At 41.1% G+C, this 20000-nt stretch overlaps 1 protein-coding gene across 1 annotated transcript in view; it reads right to left on the bottom strand.

The window, feature by feature from the left end:
- Positions 1-20000, bottom strand: part of itfg1 (integrin alpha FG-GAP repeat containing 1) — a 170561-nt gene that overhangs the window by 36006 nt on the left and 114555 nt on the right. Inside the window, exon 13 of the mRNA XM_084067064.1 lies at positions 2948-2991. Coding sequence (XP_083923190.1) covers positions 2948-2991 — 44 coding nt within the window. The remainder of the gene's footprint in view (positions 1-2947; positions 2992-20000) is intronic.

Here is a 20000-nt window from a genome sequence, read left to right as displayed (position 1 = left end):
AGCTCATCTTGTAGATCTGCTATTTATCTAAAATCGTGAAACATTTTTGCAACTCTTTGAACATATATTTTTTTCTCTTCTAAATCCTAACATTTTTTGTTAAAAAAATTGTTGCTATATATCAACAGTTGCTATAAGATGTTGCTATATATCAGTGGTTCTCAAACTTTTTCATGTCAAGGACCCCCAAAATGATATGTATTTGGCCGCGGACACCCATCTCTACATATTTTGTTCCAGGGACCTCCAGAAGCAAAGATTTGAGTTACAAATGTTCGCTTTAAAAAAAATATATATTCAAAGATTCATTCTCCAAATGGGAACAAACTGAATGCTCCCAATTTCCCAACAACAAGAAAGCACTCCGGGCTCAGATTTACAAAGCCTTTTAGCTGCTCATTTCAGATGCATTATGACTGGAAAGCTGCATGGCATTTATCAAAACAATCACGCCGACCATTTTGTTGCTGTCGGGGCAGAAGCCTTGCAGTATATCGCCATTTTTTTTTACTTTTTATGTTTCATTTAATAAATTCATGCCCTACCTCATCCTAGTACAGTGTCATACAAAAGCAGCTAAAATAGCCGACCAACAAGCTCAAAACGCGTCGCATCGCGACACGTTTTGAGCTTGTAGATCGACTATTTTAGCTATTTTTTACTTTGAATCCTGAAAAGTAATAGTTTTGGACATATGAGGTTTTTACCTGAAAGCGACTATTTCCAACACAGCCTGTGTGTCATCGTAAAAGTGCACCTCTCTCCTTTTTTTTAAAGGGAGGATGGCACTCATGGCAGAAATAAACCAAGAGGAGATGATTATAAGTGTGGCTGATGAAAGCATTTCACTGGATTTACTAACGCGCAATGTGCCAGATTTCCGTGTCATTTCTCCCGCCTCTAAAAAGCAGGTGCACATTAGCATAGCCATTCAACATAGCTGTGTTATTTCCTAACTTTTTGAGCCCAAGGCGCACTGATGGGCTAAGTGAGAATCTCAAGGAACACCTGTATTCATAGCGTAGCGCATTTTCAGCAGAGCAGAGCAAAAGGCACCTCTGAAACGTGTCTGAAGTCTGTTTGTATCACATTCATTGTGTGTTTTCTTTTTGTCATTGAGATCAAGTTGTAAACGGGACAGCATCTGTGTCATATTTAGACATACGTGTATATATATACAGTATTATATAGCAACATTATTATTATTATTATTATTTATTTATTTTTCTTTTTCAGAAAACTGTTAGAATTGGCCTCAGGTCTAAATGGGTTAAGCTATTTTACACTTTGTCATAGGATGGTGTCGGGAGCATTGCGAGCTGGTAGATCTGCTATTTTTGAACATTTGTGTGGGGGAGGGGGATCTTCTTTCTTTAAGTTGTAAAAATAGCAATCTACAATCTCATTTTGCATGCCATTGTTGCACGACGAGGTATAACATAGGGCTTATAGGTATAAAGGAATATGCCACATTTTGGTTACTGTTGCTGTTTTTACATGTAGGCCTATCTGCGGTATTTTCCTCTGGCACAGATCTTTACTGTAACATCACAACTCTATGCTTGCTTATACATCTAATTTACAATTTTAACTATACGATCATGGTTGGGAATGGGTAGGGATGATGTTAGTAGCTTGTTTGGACGGCATGTGTTTTATCTTTTCAAGTTCACCTTGGACTCGCCTTCTCCAATGCTTTTAGTAAAATAACTCTAGAGGAGTATTATGTTCTAATCAAACTGCTGCGTTGCATTTGCCATTTCAGAAAGAGTCTTTATTTGCGGTGTAAAAGGGATATCCAATCCAATTATTTGATTCAGATCGAATCTAAATGAATGGTCAATCAGATTAATTTAACAAAAAAAAAGGAAGATATTGACTCATTTAACTACAGCTAACAAGGCACGCGTCAGATACAGAGTGAGTTTAGGTTTACGATGTTCTGTTGATAATGTAAATGGTGCATTTATATAGCGCTTTTATCCAAAACGCTTTACATAGATTGTGCCATTACATTCACCCATTCACACACACATTCATACACCGATGGGCAGAGGAAACCATGCAAGGCACCAACCTGCTCATCGGGAGCAATTAGGGGTTCAGCGTCTTGCTCAAGGACACTTCGACACTAACTCTAGGGGAGCCCGAGATCGAACTGGGAACCTCACAGTTCCCATTTGGCCACTCAACCGGCCACTCTACCCCTGAGCCACTGCTGCCCCGATAATGTAAATGACAAGTTACATAAGGTTATTCGAATGATTTCATGGCCATCTAATTTGTGACAGTTCTTGACATGACACTCAAATGTGTATTCTTTATTATAGCGTGGCTCCTCATAACGTCAATACATCTTTTTGGGTGCCCCGGTAAGTTCATATTCCCAGTGTGTGAGCGAGCCCTGAAGACCACAGCTGCAGACTCACACCCAATTTTAACCTGAAGACTCACCTCTTCAGACTTCACCTCAGCGCCATGCTGACATACCTGGTCATGTGTTCTGTATTTGTTACTTAAGCTTGTTTTATTTGACCACAATGTTAAAAATGGAATTTCAAATGTTAATTAAACAGATGCTAGGTTCATTGTTTACATGGGGTTTTACAGTTTCAATGTGATTGTTTGATAGTATATTGTTTAAACTGATGTTGGTTCTTGGTTTACTCGTGATCCTAGTTTACTGAGAAACCACAATTAAATGTCTCTCTGCATTTGATGAACATGCGTTTACCTTGTTTATTGTAAGTCACTCTGGATAAGAGCGTCTGCTAAATGCCTAAATTGTGAATGCAAATTGTAGCCCACATGACCTACTTAAGGACTGAGAGAGCATGCACGTAAGAGAACACGCGCACGTGCACCTTCCCTTAAGGGCTGCATATTTGTGTGGGGAACGTCACAGCATGATACATACACTGAGTAGCACATTGAACGAGCCTCTTACCTTGACTTGTTCTGGGCAGTCGTTGGAGCACAACCCACTGAGCACTGTGGAGAGGAGAGGAGAGGAGAGGAGAGGAGAGGAGAGTTAACCCATTTAATGCGGGAACACATACTGTGTCATTTTTGTCTCCGCCAGGCCGAAAGGCATGGCGAGAGAGTATGTTTTACCCCCTGTCCGTCCGTCCGTCCGTCCGTCCGTGCGTGTGTGTGTGTGTGTGTGTCATTCTGTCTTGTCTGTGTACAGCTAATCTCTGGCACCGTTGGCTTGATCGCAGCGAAACTGTGCACACACAGTCCCTGGATGCCAAAGCCGAACCTCTGCTCCAATTTTTTCACATGGGCCTTTTATAGCGCCACCAGGAGGCCGATTTGTGCAAAACACATTTTTGAACGGTACTCCTACAAATTTTGGCCAAAAATCCCCCAAATCGGTACACAGTATCTCTATAGTCATTAAAAGAAACGTCTCATTTCAGATTTTTCATATTCCATCCTGATTGGCAAAAATTGTCTTTCAAAGTTTGCAGGAGTACTCTGTTTCGAACAAAATGCCTCAAATCATGAACACAGCATGCAATTTCCGTGAAATTTTGCACACACATTCCCATTAGGCCGAGGAAGAAATGCCATTTGAAAATGTTCAAATCAGCCTCATGGTGGCGCTGTAACAGGCCGATTCGTGTTTTTACCTATAACTGCACCGATCAGTGTAAAACTTTGTATGCACACTCTCTAGAGGCCAAGGACAAACCTTTGCCCTGCATTTTTCACATTTGCCTTTTATAACGCCACCAGGAGGCAGACTTATGTAAAACACATTTTTTGATATTAAGCCTTCATATTTGATCCAAATTTCACGCAAATCGGTACACATGATCTCTATAGTCATGTGATCAAGACGGATCTGTTTGATTTTTCATATTCCATCCTGATCGGCTAACATTGACATGTAATGTTTGCAGGAGTGGCCCGTTTTGAACAAAATGCCGCAAATCATGAATGCTGTGTCCGATTACGGTGAAACTTTGAACGCACATTCACACTATTGTGAGGAACAAATGCCACCCTTTTAACATTGGCCTGTTATAGCGCCACCAGCAGGTCAAATTTAGCAAAACACATTTTTAGAACAAAATGCCTCAAATCATGCATGCAGTGTCCGATTGCCGTGCACGGCCTAGGAATAAATGGCATCCTTTTCACATTGGCCTATTATAGCGCCACCAGGAGGCCATAATAACCTACCTGACCTGGCGGAGACTTGTGCTCCGAGGAGCACTTTTTCTAGTTTATATATTTTTTTAGCTATAACCATTATTTTATACTTTGGGCTATTCAAAAATTGCATAGCCGTGCTACGAGCTTGTAGATCTGCTATGTTTAAAAAAAAATCTTGAACATTTTTGCAAATCTTTGAATATATATATATATTCTTTAAGTGATCATTTTCCACTCAAATCTGTCTTCTAAATCCTATTTTTTTTGGGGAAAAAATCTTATGTTGCTATAATAATATCAGTGGTTCTCAAACTCATGTCAATGACGCCCAAAATGATATGTATTTGTCCGCGGACCACCCCATCTCAAAATATTTTGTTCCAGGGACCCCCTCCAGATGCAAAGATTTCCGGTCTTAACAGGTTAATACTGATCACTGTGTCACTGTTCCGTTATTTTCAGTGAAACCAGTGGGAAACCCCACATGCAGGTCAAAGTCATTTCACACTCCCACTAATAAAAACCTTCCTTAACAATGACTGTATTAGTTCCGCCGGCTGGCAGCACCAACACACACAAATGCATCTCATTTGACTATTCATGAGGATTCTCACCACTCACAACATATTTTTCTTCTTCCACAATACTAACTACCATCTCCAGGGGCTTCCACAAACACAAAGATAAACAAATTGGTTAGAAACGATGGAACACAGACAATAAATGGGATTACTAACAAGCTAGTGTTTGCGTGTGTGCGTGTTTGTGTGTGTGTGTGTGTGTGTGTGTGTGTGTGTGTGTGTGTGTGTGTGTGTGTGTGTGTGTGTGTGTGTGTGTGTGTGTGTGTGTGTGTGTGTGTGTGTGTGTGTGTGTGTACACTTGTATTACTGTGAAATGTCCTTACAAGTATAGTAGAATGTGAGAAATAGACATTGTGAGGACAATTTTCCTGATCCTCAAAAGAAAAATAAATGGTTATTTTATGGCTAAAAAAAAAAGATGTGGGGAGGTAGACTTCCAGTTAGGAAAATATTCAGATTAGGATTAGGTATTTGGAGGTTAGGTTTAGGTGTTAGGGTTAGAGTTATACCTGATTTATACTGAATTGTGTGGCGATGTCACACCAAAAAATTACTGATCTCCAAGCTCGTAGATCTGCTATTATTGACCTATTTTCATGCCGTCCTAAAATGTTGATGTCCTCACAAGTATAGTAATACAACCGTGTGTGTGCGTGTGTGTGTGTGCATGCGTGCATGTGGTGTACACTCATCTCACACACAATCTTATTGTGTAGACGCTGAGTGCAGACAAACTCCAGTGAATTGCTGATCAGTCATTAGCGGTGTACTTTATTAGCATGCTAATAGGCTGCTGGGCGTAAAGGTTGCCATTCATTTGGCCCCGATGCCTCGTTAATTAGCACTGCTCCGATCTGAGCTCACTGCACTGCATATTAGCGGCCAAACAAACAAAACACACAAACAGACGGAACACGGAACACAATTAAGACACAGTTGTAGACTGTTCTCTCCGGTTGTATGCAGACACAGATGGAAAGTGAGATCCTAATTCAGATTTCATGTGAGGCAGGCTAAAGAATGGGGGTCTTCCGTGTTTTTCAAATCAAGGACCCCTTAGCTGAGAGAGAGAAATAGGGACCCCCCCCCCCCCCCCCTGGTATTATATAAAAGTATGTTGCAGATTAATCTTTTTCATAGTTTTCATAGATAGATTCATAGACAGCAATATCATCAGCGTTGTGTAAGTTAATGTTTTATTTTATTTTATGTAACTCTGAGGATCCCCTAGGGGTCCTGGACCCCCTGTTGAAGACCCATGCTATAGTGGTAAACTGGTTGGGTCGCAGGTGGAAAACCACACTCACAGCCATGAAGCAAATTCCAGATTTGTGCCTTTATATAAGCTTTGCCTGACAATTATGTTAATGGTTAATTAATGTGAATGGTGAGACTAACCAGGTTTCATCCAAACGTCGTGACCGCAGTGTTGCCAAGTCCGCTTATTATAAGCGACATTGGGCTTGTTTTTAGTTTTTAGTTTTTTTAAAGTCACTATTGGTAGTTGTGGGTTGCAGGCTTGTTTCTGAAGTGTAGTTGCTTCTTTGAGCTTGTTTCTTAAAGTCGTTTAAACCAGTGGTTCTCAAACATTTTCATGTCAAGGACCCCCCAAAATTAATAGGTATTTGTCCGTGGACCACCATCTGGAAACATGTTAAATTTACACACTAGTATTTACGTATCGTAATATGAAATGTAAGGTAAATGTAAAGTGACAATGTCAGTCTGGGATGCGTTGGATGAAAAAGTTATTTACAGGGGTGCCCTGAACCAAAACTGGTTTATAAAATTAGCCTATCACTGATCTTGCAGATCTGCTATTTTCGCCAAAGAGGTTTTAGTGTAGAGGTAAAAAAAGAGCAGACCATCTCTCTCTCCGCTAAGGGGTCCAAGGCCTAAAAAAACATTAAAGACCCCTGGCTTAAACAGTGATCTGTACATTGTGTTTATAAACTGTGGGCCCCTGTGACAGTGAGGATGACATCCGGCCATGGCTGAATGGTTAGAGAGCCCGCTTGGGAAGCCAAAATGTCCCAGGTTAGATTCCAGGCCCCAGCACATGTCTACAGTAAGTGTCCCTGAGCAAGAGGCTTAACCCCTAGCTGTTCCCCGAGCGATACAACCAACGGCTGCTCACTGCTCCTAGGATGGGTAAGGCACGTAGTATGTGCAAATATACAATGACAAAAAAACACCCCAAGGACTGGGGACCAAATTATTATCCCACTGTGTGGTATAATAATCTCATTTCAAACACGCTGGAGAATTTCAAAAAGGTTGTGGTCATTTTTAATGGAGCCAAAGCTATTGTGATCTTACACAGTGCAGGAAAAAAAGGGTATAGTGTGTGTGTGCGCGCGTATATGTGTGTGTGTGTGTGTGTGTGTGTGTGTGTGTGTGTGTGTGTGTGTGTGTGTGTGTGTGTGTGTGTGTGTGTGTGTGTGTGTGTGTGTGTGTGTGTGTGTGTGTGTGCGCGCGCACGCATAGTGGAGAGAATTGGTTATATTTAATCAGTGAATTGAAAGACTCAGTGCTTGCTTGGACTGTGTTGAGACTTCCATGATATGAAGTTCAATGAAGCGCAAAGCGAGAGAGAGCCTGTATGAACGCAGATGTCCTTCACAACTCACTGGGCAATGCCATCGCTCCAGGAACTAGATGAGTCTGTGTCTGGGTCTGTGTGTGTGTGTGTGTGTGTGTGTGTGTGTGTGTGTGTGTGTGTGTGTGTGTGTGTGTGTGTGTGTCTGGCTAGAGTGTGTGAGAGAGTACGAGAGGGAGAGAGAGAGTACGAGAGAGAGAGAGAGAGAGAGAGAGAGAGAGAGAGCGAGCAAGATTATGGGGGGAGGGGTCACACTTTCTTCTGTGAATTGGGTTAATGTTGATGGTAATGTTGAGGGTAATGTTGAGGGTCCTTCTCAAAGTGCGGTCCTTGGGGGGGTACCAGGGGGTCCCCAGCAAAATGTGTTAAAATAGCGTCATAACCATATGTTATACTCTGGCTATTCAAAAATAGCAGATATACAAGCTCAGAGTGCCGCACTATGAGCTTGTAGATCTGCTATTTTTGAAAAATCCCTGGCACAAAATATTTTTGAGATGGGGGGTCCACGGCCAAATACATATCCTTTTGGGGGTCCTTGACATGAAAAAAATTGAGAACCACTGAACTATACAACATTAGGTGATGGCCACAGTTGGGAGGGCTACAGTGTCGGGGTACGCCGGGGGCTTTCATGTACGAAGAGCACTTTTTTCTAGTTCCTACAATACAGTAACTAAACAGCATATCAACATCTCTCTACTGCATCCAGGATGTTTTATCTATATCTCAGTTGCACACACACACACACACACACACACACACACACACACACACACACACACACACACACACACGTTTGTATTGATTATTACAGATTAGACTTCTGAGGACATCGACATTTTAGGACGACAAATTTAGGAATGCCCTTCTTACAATTTTGTGCCATTTTTAGCTGTAAGCCCAGGCGAAAAATGGCAGATCTACAAGCTCACAACACGTTGTGAGCTTGTAGATTGGCTATTTTTTGGTGCATGACACTGGCGCGCATCTATAGGCTAAATTATGTTTTACTCTAATTCCAACCCCAAACCTTTAAGTGCGACCTGTTGTGAGCTTGTAGATCGACCATTTTCTCACGAATGTCCGCCCCATAATAGGCTAGGGTTTAAGTGGTTGACCTACTGTATAGCTGCAGTAACTATTAGCCATTACTTACTAGCAGTGTCACCTATAACGATCTACAGTATAGCCCCAGCTGACCTAAAGTAAGTGAACCCACAGCTAACCATGGCCACAGGGCAGGGGTTTCCAAACCCAAAAGATACATTTTGGTTTCGCCATGGGACCCTAACTAAACTAAAAATACATTATGAATCAGAATGAACCACTTAAGTCTAGGGCTTAAGTGGTTAATTCCGACATAATGTTTTTTTATTTTGGTACATTGGTGCGCTTAAAATTTAGGAATGCCCTTCTTACAATTTTGTGCCATTTTTAGCTGTAAGCCCAGGCGAAAAATGGCAGATCTACAAGCTCACAACACGTTGTGAGCTTGTAGATTGGCTATTTTTTGGTGCATGACACTGGCGCGCATCTATAGGCTAAATTATGTTTTACTCTAATTCCAACCCCAAACCTTTAAATGTCTCATCCTAACCACAACCTGAATCTGTATACGTATCTTACGTATTCTTTTTTTGATAAAACGTTTTTCTTGTTTGGACGAGGAAAATGGTCTTCACAATGTTTATTAATGTTTACATTGTGAATGTCTGAATTCTCAAATTCGACTATACTTGTGGGGACATTTGGTCCTCACAAGTATAGTTACGCACGCACACGCACACGCACACGCTCGCACGCACACAGTCCTCAGTGGGAGTGAGCTAGCCTATTTTCCAGTGCGGTATTAAGACTGATGGTGGCTCTCTCACAGGACTGACCCACTCAAGTGTGGGATGAACTGGCCCCCTCTACTGCCTCTCTCTCTGTGTGTGTGTGTGTGTGTGTGTGTGTGTGTGTGTGTGTGTGTGTGTGTGTGTGTGTGTGTGTGTGTGTGTGTGTCAGACAGACAGACAGACAGACAGACAGACAGACAGACAGACAGACAGACAGAGAGAGAGAGAGAGAGAGAGAGAGAGAGAGAGAGCATGCCTGTTTAAGGAATAAGTGACAAAATAAATATCTTTTGGGGTGCCTCCAGGCAAGAGCAGCAGATCCCAGAAAAGCAGCCAGGCCTGAGCAGCTCATTAGCACAATGAGTTCCGTTCAGTCTGTTTCACTTTAAACTACAGATTAGGTTCACAATGTAGGGTTCAAACTACAGATTAGGTTCACGATGTAGGGTTTAAACTACAGATTAGGTTCACGATGTAGGGTTTAAACTACAGATTAGGTTCACTATGTAGGGTTTTTAATGTAAAAATGTTTGTTTCATAATATGTATAAACCTACCATGTTATTGTGCATTCAATACTAAGCTATAAAAAATAATAATACAGATTAATATATTCATACTTTTATTTTAAACATACATGAAGGTACAGTGAGTAGGGTGGCCGTACTGCCATTTAAAAAAATACCAAATTAATTGAGAACCAATGTCAATACTATCAACCTGTCAATTGCACAATAATCATGTATACAAGCTATTCAAAATGGACAGAATCATGATTTATTTTAAACATGTGGAACATGTGTATGCATGTGTGTATGTGTGGGTCAAGCTTGTGTGCTACAGGTCACATTAGTTTGAATGCACCAGTAGAGAGGCAAGGGCGGATCGATCCCATAATGTGCGCCCACGCACACGCACACACACACACACACACACACACACACACACACACACACACACACACACACACACACACACACACACACGCACACAAATAAGCAAGGAAGTAGTCATGTGCACAGTTTTGACACCAGGTCAATATCTCAGCAGTCCTGGGTCAATAAAGCTAGGGGGAGGGATAGTCTACAACAGAGGCTTCTGACAGAATGTGAAAAAACGCAGAAATGAATGAATTGTGAGTGTGTGTGAAAATGAACTAGTTCAGCTCAACTTGAATCACAAACACAACACGTACAGTATAACTACAGTACAGCCCCACCTGACTAGGTTAGTTGACTAATTAAACCCTGTATATTGCTGTTGCCGGGCAGTAACCTCTTATCTCCACATTCTTTTAGTGTTTTCGTGAATTGATGCCCTAATTGATTATACTACTGCGTCACACAAAAAGCATCAAAATGAGCAGATCCACAAGCTCAAAGCACGGCGCAAAGCAACACGTTTTGAGCTTGTAGATCTGATGCTTTTATTATTTTTGAATTTTGAATCTTGAAGAGTAACAGTTTTGGACATAATGAGGTTTCCACCCGACAGAGACAACAAATATACAGAGTCGAAACCTTTCTCCTCCTGTCCCTCCCCCCCTCTTCTTTTTTCTTTCTCTTTCTGGAAATAACTAGACACGATGGAGCTCTCACAGATACAATTATCACCCAATGTTTTACACCTATAAACCTGCCATGTGACAATAGTCTCCCAGGGATCTATAGGCCATCTACACTTAATGTCTCTGTTGCAACGCGTCACAGTGCGACCTGTTGTGAGCTTGTAGATCGACCATTTTCTCACGAATGTCCGCCCCATAATAGGCTAGGGTTTAAGTGGTTGACCTACTGTATAGCTGCAGTAACTATTAGCCATTACTTACTAGCAGTGTCACCTATAACGATCTACAGTATAGCCCCAGCTGACCTAAAGTAAGTGAACCCACAGCTAACCATGGCCACAGGGCAGGGGTTTCCAAACCCAAAAGATACATTTTGGTTTCGCCATGGGACCCTAACTAAAATAAAAATACATTATCAATCAGAATGAACCACTTAAGTCTAGGGCTTAAGTGGTTAATTCTGACATAATGTATTTTTAGTTTGGTACATTGGTGCGCTTAAAAAAAAGGCTTCTTTTTATAAATGTTTTTTTTTTTAATGTTTGAAAATGTTTTGAAATAATACATTTAAAATATTAACTCATTCCCTGCCTAGAACGACTAAAACGACTTCTGTCCATAAGCCATGCCTGCCTAGAACGACTAAAACGACTTTTAAAAAAAAAATAAAAATATTTTTTTTTTTTTTTTTTTTTTTTTGGATTTTTTTTTTTTTTTTTGACCCAAAGACCAAGGAGATATGATTTTTCGAAGATATAGACTCCCATCCACTTCCTTGTTAACTTAAAACTTAAAAATTCTGTATCTCGGCTCCTGAGTACTTTTTTTTTTTCAATGAAAAATATGGCAGTGTTCAAACGCGGCCAGAAATAATTCTGGCAGTGAATGAGTTAAAAAGGGGATATTTTACTCGCAACCCATCAAAAATGGTTGAAGTGACCGCAAAATTGGGTCCCTACCCTGTGTTTGGGAAACACTGCCGCAGGGTGTTACGACAGGGTATCAGAAACATCACAGACTATGGGGGCACAGTAGCACCTCAGTGCAGGCAGAACCCTCTTTGATGGAGGATTTATACAACGTTCATGGTGCTTTGATGCCGAAGCTACGCTGGTGGCCAGACAGCTACTGCTGACACTGAGGACTGAACTCCAGCACTGTTTCAGGGGGAGACTTGCACCCCAACTGTCAACGTTCTGAGGATGGTGAAGATTAGGAAAGCTACGGACCCTGATCTCATTCCAGAGAGTGTTGAAGGCCTGCCCAGCAAAGACCATCCGGCGCCAATCTTCACCTCTATATTTAATCTATTTTATTGTCCACTTCCGTCGCAAAAGGTCTATTCTTACCCCTGTCCCAAGGAAAAATAACCCTGCCACGACTACCGCCCTATTGCCTTTACTATTGTCTTAAAGGAGTAGTTCACCCAAAACATTACTTACATGTTCTATCAGATGTGTGCAACATCTTTGAATATATATATATTTTTAAAGCTAACATTTTTAACTCAAATCGTTGCTTCTGGGGGTCCCTGGAACAATATTTTTGAGATGGGGGTCCGCGGCCAAATAATATATATATCATTCTGGGGGTCCTTGACATGAAAACGTTTGAGAACCACTGGTATAGGCCACACCACTATCTTCCACCTGGACAGTAAGTAAGTCTTGTGTTTATTGATTATAGTCCCTTGTAGACTGGTGGTCACTGAGCTCAGGGGCCTGGGGCTGAGCTCTTCACTCTACTCCTCGACACAAAGCTTTCTGACAGAACCGGTGTTGTAGGTCGGCAACTGCACATTCCCGTGGATTAAAGTAAAAAAACTAATCTCACCACTGAAAAACATTTTTTGTTAGGCCAAGTCTCAATCTGCGATTTGTGAAACAGCGTGAAAGCAGCCCCCTGCACTAGTGCCGTTTCCCCTAAACAATCTTGACCACCGCAGATTTCGTCAACGACCAGCGCAAATCGTGCGTTGCACAGTTGTGTGTTACGTGTACAGTATATGAAGAAGTATAAAAGTTGAATGAAACGTATGATAATAGCACAAAATGAAACGCTATGTCGTACATGTGACAGTAATATATGTAGCATGAGCAGCAGTTAGTTGATATCAAAACACACACACATCTGGGGGAGGGGGTTGTGTTTGCAAAACACACACACACACACACACACACACACACACACACACACACACACACACACACACACACACACACACACACACACACACACACACACACACACACACACACACACACACACACACACACACACACACACACACACACACACACACACGCTGCAACAGAAGCAGTGTTTGAGTGGCTGGCAGGCGAAGAACAGAGGACGGTTCTTTTTAACAGATTGTGCGCAAGTTGCTGGCACGGGTGTTTTCCCAAGCAGGGAGATGACGATGGCCCTTGTCCTTGCAATCAATGCTGTAGCTGTGCGTAATTTATGCTACAAACGACTCTGCGCTGTCCGTGCAACTTTAGACATAAACACACGGACTGAGAGACTTTGTTTATAGGCTAAGAGGAGAGCTTAGTGCAGACGGTTGTTGTAATAAGTGTTGTGCAAATTGTAAATCACTTCAGCCGCAGATCAAGACATACACACTCACACTGCGCAAGGGGACGGACATAGTACTTTCAGTACGCTGAAATATTTTTAGATCAAATTTTCAGGCGAGCGCCTTGGCGTTTTCAGCAGGGAAGAAAGGCTCTAGTGCACACACACACAGCCTTAGTCCTGACTCCTGTACCGTTTAGTTGTAATCCAACCCCATAGGATGTAGAATCCTTGAGACTTTTGGCTACAAGTGTGGTTGGCTGCCTACCAGCAGCCAACCACAGAGAACAACTTAATTTCCCTCAAAATGTTCCTGAGCCCAGAAATTCCAGAAAAGTCACAATTTGAGTCAATTGAGTGAGTGAGTGCGTACTGCTGCTTACTCAGTGCTGTCAAATGGTCAAAAACCTGTACAGGTCATTAAGTTAATGGATTTGGGATTTATATTATATTGATAATTTGCTTCTTGTGTATCATGGCCCTAATGGACAAACTATTAAAGAATTGTTATTTTGATCAACGTTTGCCCGTTATCTCTCCTATGGTACCAACATCAATACAGCTTAGAATTGTGGACAAAATCGTATCCAACGACAACAGAATACTTGGGTTTTGGGTCAGAGGCTAAATCTCATGAAATGGTGGTCCGTGGCTCAAATGCAGAACAAATAATGGACCTTGATATGAAAAGGGTTGAAAACCACTGCTCTAATAGATAACAAAGTCACTGAAACAACAGTACAGGGATAAATCTAGGTGTACTGTATCACTTCTACTTTGTGTGTGAGGCAGGCAGGTGAGGGGGAAGTGTTTTCACGCTGCCTGGTCTTGTCGCTTCATCGTCTGTTGTTTCCTCAGTAGACAGTGAACGGCAGACAGAAACACCCGGAGAAATATTCACTGCCAACAATGAAATGCGAGGAAAGGTTGGGGGGGGGGGGGGGCTGACAAAGTCTGTGTTGACAGGATGGTGTGTCTGTGTGTGTGTGTGTGTGTGTGTGTGTGTGTGTGTGTGTGTGTGTGTGTGTGTGTGTGTGTGTGTGTGTGTGTGTGTGCGTCCGTGCGTGTGTGCGTGCGTGTACTGTATGTGTGTCTGTTGTTTGATATGTTGAGAACAGCAGAGCACAAAACAAAACCAAGACATTAAGGACAGAGGAGGTGTCCTAGAAACATACATACACACATGCACGCATGCACACGCGTATTACTTGCTGAAAAACTGAGTGGACTCATGAGTATTACTATTAATATTAGCGTGTGTGTGGTGTGCACAAATGTAACTAGCCATTCATGTGATTTTGGGGTGTTGATGTATGTGCCTGTGTGTGTGTGTGTGTGTGTGTGTGTGTGTGTGTGTGTGTGTGTGTGTGTGTGTGTGTGTGTGTGTGTGTGTGTGTGCGTCCGTCCGTGCGTGCGTGCGTGCGTGCGTGCATGCATTGTTCCGTAGGCAGAGCAGTAATTGCGTCTCCAGTTTTTACATAAATGGAACAAACGCCTGCTTCGGTGACGTCTTGAGAAAGTAATTATTCCAACACAGTAACATTCTGTTTACTAATGAAAATGCCCCCATTCCCCCCATCTCAACAAGTTGTTTCTGTGCCTGCTAATGAGCAGCTCAGCTCAGCCCTGCAGTCAAGCTATTTATGCAGCTTCTCAAATGTCATGTCATGTGAAGGATGTATCTTCTAAGAAATACAATTTACAATTTAAGCATTTAGCTCTTAATCCAGAGCGATTTACAGTAAGCAAGAAAACACAAGGTAATACATCAAATGCATAGAAATAGTAATCTAGGATCATAGGTAAACAAAGAACCTGTCATCAGTCTAAAAAGCATAATATAAAAAAAAAGGACAATAATCTGTACATTGAAACTATTAACACTATAGGATGCCAGGTCTACAAATGACCTGGCATCTGTCTACATAACATGCTATCTATATTATAATTTAGCCTTTGCATAAGCCCGCAAGGTCGTCAAGTGCTACAGAGTAAGGAGGAGTCTGAAGAGGTGAGTCTTCAGATTATGGTAGAAAATTGGGAGTGAGTCTGCTGTTCTAACTGCAATGCGAAGTTAGTTCCACAGTTTGGGAGCCAGAAAGGGAGAAGAGCGTTGTCCCGGATGTATAAAGTTATACATTCCTGTACTCTGAATGAACACTGAGGATTTTACAGTGTAGATTGGGGTCAGAGAGAAAGATTGTATCAAAAATGGGTGTCCGTAGTACCTGGTACAGTATATGTTCAATAACAGCACTGAAGATATTGCAACTTGAATACAACTGCCTCAGTTTGGGGTATTCACATGCCATAATTATACTTTTCCAAAAGCACATTTCATTTAAACAATGCAAGGTTTATTTCCTAGATGAAGTCAAATCACTTGAACTGTTAACTCTGGTGAGATAATTGGAATTCATGAAAAGAATGTGTGGTTACTGCAGCAAAAAAATCGGATCGATCCCAAGACAAAGGCAAAGACAAAGGCATTCTCACTGAAACGCATTGACCAGACGTCCGCTGTGGCCAGGGTCCATGGCTCTGAGAGTGTACTTAAACTCTGAGAATGTACACAATAGAACCATTTTATCAGCGCATTGTACATGACCTTAGCTTCAACTGACCCCAGCAGAGACCAGAGAGTGTGAGTCCACTGAACATCTGACTAAATGCTGCTTCACCATCTGCTGTGTCCAGCTGCCCTCCTCCCAGACAATCCACATCTACTTGGCAACAAAATAGTGTGTGTGTGTCCACAGCAATTCCAGCACCAAAGTCACCCATTAGAAATTCACTTAGAGTCAAAGTGGCTTGCATAGTTGCATTAAATGTATTTCAGAATCCAAAGTATCAGGGGATCAAATGTAGCCGTTAAGTATCAAAAGTAGAAACATAAGTATCAAAAGTAAAGGCAGAAAGAGCTTTTCATAGAAATTAACAAAACAGCAAGACATTTTTTTTCCTTGTTTGTTTGTTCGTTTTTTCCTCTCTCCACATTTTATTATTAACTGATTTGAACTTGAGCCATGAACTTGAACCTTTGAACCAGTTCCAAGATGTAGCTCTCAAGTACAAGTATTTGTTCCACCATGTAGTTGGTAGACGGACAAAAGCTGCATCGCTACTGTACATTTTCAGTGGAACAACAACATAACAATAAGTCTCCATCCATTGGTAGCTATGTTAGAGTTTTGAGTGGACTTTGTCCATCATACCAAAGAAAGGATTCTCCATCTCTGTCCCCAAGTAGCTTTTACACAGTTGCATGCTTTAGCTTTGTGTGGATTTTTTTGCATCACACCAAATAATACTCCATCTCTATCCATTTGTAGTGGTCATATTTTTTAATAGCATCGTACGCTGAATGATGGATGGGCTACACTCAACTAATGGTTGGTTAAAGAACAAACGCACCATAACAGCCTGTCTTCTCATCAGCCAGGTACTCAAACTAAATAAAAACAAGCGCCTTTTCATTCATACAAACACAGAAACACTATTCTTCTCACAAAGACACTTCCATGCCAGGGAGCCGTGCACACAACACACAATGGAATACCTACTTTCTATTTTCTCAATGTCGAAATCAAACCCTGTGCAATAAAGGATTGGCACAGAAATTATCCTATCAAACATCATAATGTGTTAAATGCAGTAAGCAGATAATAATAAATCATCAGAATGGACAGCAGGCAACCTGTCTTGATGAGAGTGCCAGGTGTACTCAAGTGAATATGAACAATCTGGAAAATACAATATCATGACGATGAGAGACTTACATGGATCTTCAACAGGGGATCCGGGACCCCTAGTGGGTCCTCACAGTAACTACATGGGGCCGCCAAATCTTAACCAGTTGAACCCTAACATCCCTATTCGAAGGGAACATTCGCCGAAAATAAGATCTACAAGCTAGCAACATGACAAAGCACAACGCGTGGTGAGCTTGTTGATCTACGAATTTCGGCGAAGAGATTTGGTGTGAAGGACTAAAGAGCAGACCAAGTACAGAGCCAAAGGTCAAGTATTGAGGGTATACGTGGTTAAATGTCTGAAAATACACAAAGATAATGTGTAAACCAACATCAATTTGATTCTGATTAATTTACAATACACTGTCAAACACTATGAAATCTATGAAAAAGTTAAATAATCTCTTTCATCTCTCCTGAAAAACATTGAAGACCCACCTACAGTAATCTAATATCATGATGTTGAGAGACTTACAATTATATTGTAGTTGAGTAATGAGGTGTCCAATGGACATTTTTCCTACATTAAAAAATAATAATTATATATATATATATATATATATATATATATATATATATATATATATATATACTGTATATATATGTATATATATATATATATACTGTATATATCATCCAATAATTCTACAAAGCTCTGTGCCTCTGTCTGTGCTGTGTGCCCAGTTCTCCTCAGTGCCTGGAGCAATTCATCTGCATTTGCACACAGCCATTGACCATCAGCATGTGCACAAAACACCAAAGCCCGCTTTTCACTTTCCCCAAATGTACGCTGTTTATTAGCGTTTTTATGTCCAAGAATATCGCCATGGTTACGCCCACCCCCCCAATTGTGGGATGGCCCTCCGACCTATGGGACGAATGATCAAACTGCGCATGCGTCCAATCCATAGACCCACACACACACACACACACACACACACACACACACACCCTAATTGTAGACAAATTATCAGTAAGTGATTATTTGATTAATTGTCCATAAATGTGCTGTAAATATACCATAAAGCCCACTTTACTTTTTTCTTTTACTCCTCTGAATTTCTAATACAAATATTATACTTTTAACTCCACTACGTTTACTCCATTACGTTGCCATTACTTTTAAGTATAGTATCAGCTGTTATCAGCCGATACTCCAAAAGCCTTTCTGTGACTGTCCAAAACTGCAAGTTTGAATAATTTGACCAGGCTTATAATTCTCACCTGTCATTTGAAGTACCTGTCACAGTCACAGTGACAGTGACAGTTATACAACATCGGATCATACTTTTTGATTGCCTGCGAGTTTGGCCTTTCTTCCTGCTCCTGCAGAAACCATGGAAACCTCGATCACAATCATCACAGAGTGTGATGCCCAATTTACTTCCCTATAAGTCATCTCCTCAACCCTGCATGGGCTAGTTCCCTCTGTCTAGTGCCGGGACGGCGACATCACAGGAAGAAAGAAGTGTGATCTTCTGAGGTGCAAACGTTCACAGGTTTCTCAATTAGTCTGAACAATTTCTGTGACTATGACGGGCTCCCCGGCCCCCATAGTGGTCGTGGCCCTAAGCAACCGCATAAACTGCTTATGCCAGCGGCCGGCCCTGTTCACCGGGTATGGACTAGTATATATAATTCAAAAGATTTAAAAAAAAGTAAAGTAACAACGTTTTTCTAAAGTATTTCATGAGTAAAAAGGTAAAATAATCAAATAATTTCCCTGAAAAAAATACAAAAAAGCATGTAAGAAGTAGTGAAAATAGCAGATCTACAATTGCGTAGCGCGGCGCGTTGTGGGCTTGTAGATCTGCTATTTATACTACTTTGGGTCCCTGCTGGCCAATTTCTCTTTTGGGTTTCGAAGTAAAAAGTGTGGGAACCAGTGGCATAGAGCATATAGGAGAGTACATGCTGTACTTGTTTAGAATCCTAATGTATTCCATTAAAATATGAACAGAGTTGCAGTGCAGTATGAATGACTCACACCCTCCTGCATGGTTGGTTCCCTCCACCAGGATGAGTCTCTTACCACAGTGGTCCTCACACTTATGAACCCATTAAGGCCGGGAAAGAATCAGTGTCATTTTTAGATTTCTTTGGCTATTCAAAAATAGCAGATATACAAGCTCATAGCGCGGCATCGAGTGCCGCGCTATGAGCTTGTAGATCTGCTATTTTTGAAAAATCTTGAAAATTTGAGCAAATCTATATATATATATAGATTTTTAAAGCAAAGATTTTGAACTCAAATCTATAAATATTTTTTTTTATGTTGCTATAATCAGTGGTTCTCAAACTTTTTCATGTCAAGGACCCCCCAATTTTTATGAATTTTGGCCGTGGACCCCCATCTCAAAATATTTTGTTCCAGGGACCCCCAGAAGTTGTAATAGAGTTAAAAATGTGCTCTACAGAAAAAAAGCTATTCAAAGATTTGCACACATTTTCACGATTTTTCAAAAAATATCCATTATTTGGCCCCCATCTGAAAATATATATTTTCAAAAATAGCAGATGTACTGTACAAGCACATGTAATGTACTGTTGCAGCGCTGTGAGCTTGTAGATCTGCTATTTTTGAATAGCCAATGTTATAAATGGATAAAGTTGTTGAAATGATTGTAATGCTGTATTGACACATTTTGCTGGGGACCCCCGGACCCCACTTTGAAAACCACTGTCTTACAAGAAACACTAACACTGAGAGACCCCTGAGGATTGTGGGAGGTGTGTGTCCCGCGCGCAGTGCTGTGAGGCTATAACACAACTACAGTAGTTTAACAAAAAGTTATGTTGCTTATTAGGCCTGTCACAACTATTACATAATCGCCTAATCACAATTATTTGAGATAATCGCAATTTGTTTTTGCATAATCGTCATTCAACATTTACATATATTTTCAAAATAGTGGAAATA

This window comes from Gymnoscopelus microlampas (genome assembly GCF_963454915.1).
Source record: "Gymnoscopelus microlampas genome assembly, chromosome: 1".
NCBI classification, from domain to species: Eukaryota; Metazoa; Chordata; class Actinopteri; order Myctophiformes; family Myctophidae; genus Gymnoscopelus; species Gymnoscopelus microlampas.
Note: the sequence above shows the minus strand (reverse complement) of the source record. Positions and strands in the feature narration are given on the sequence as shown.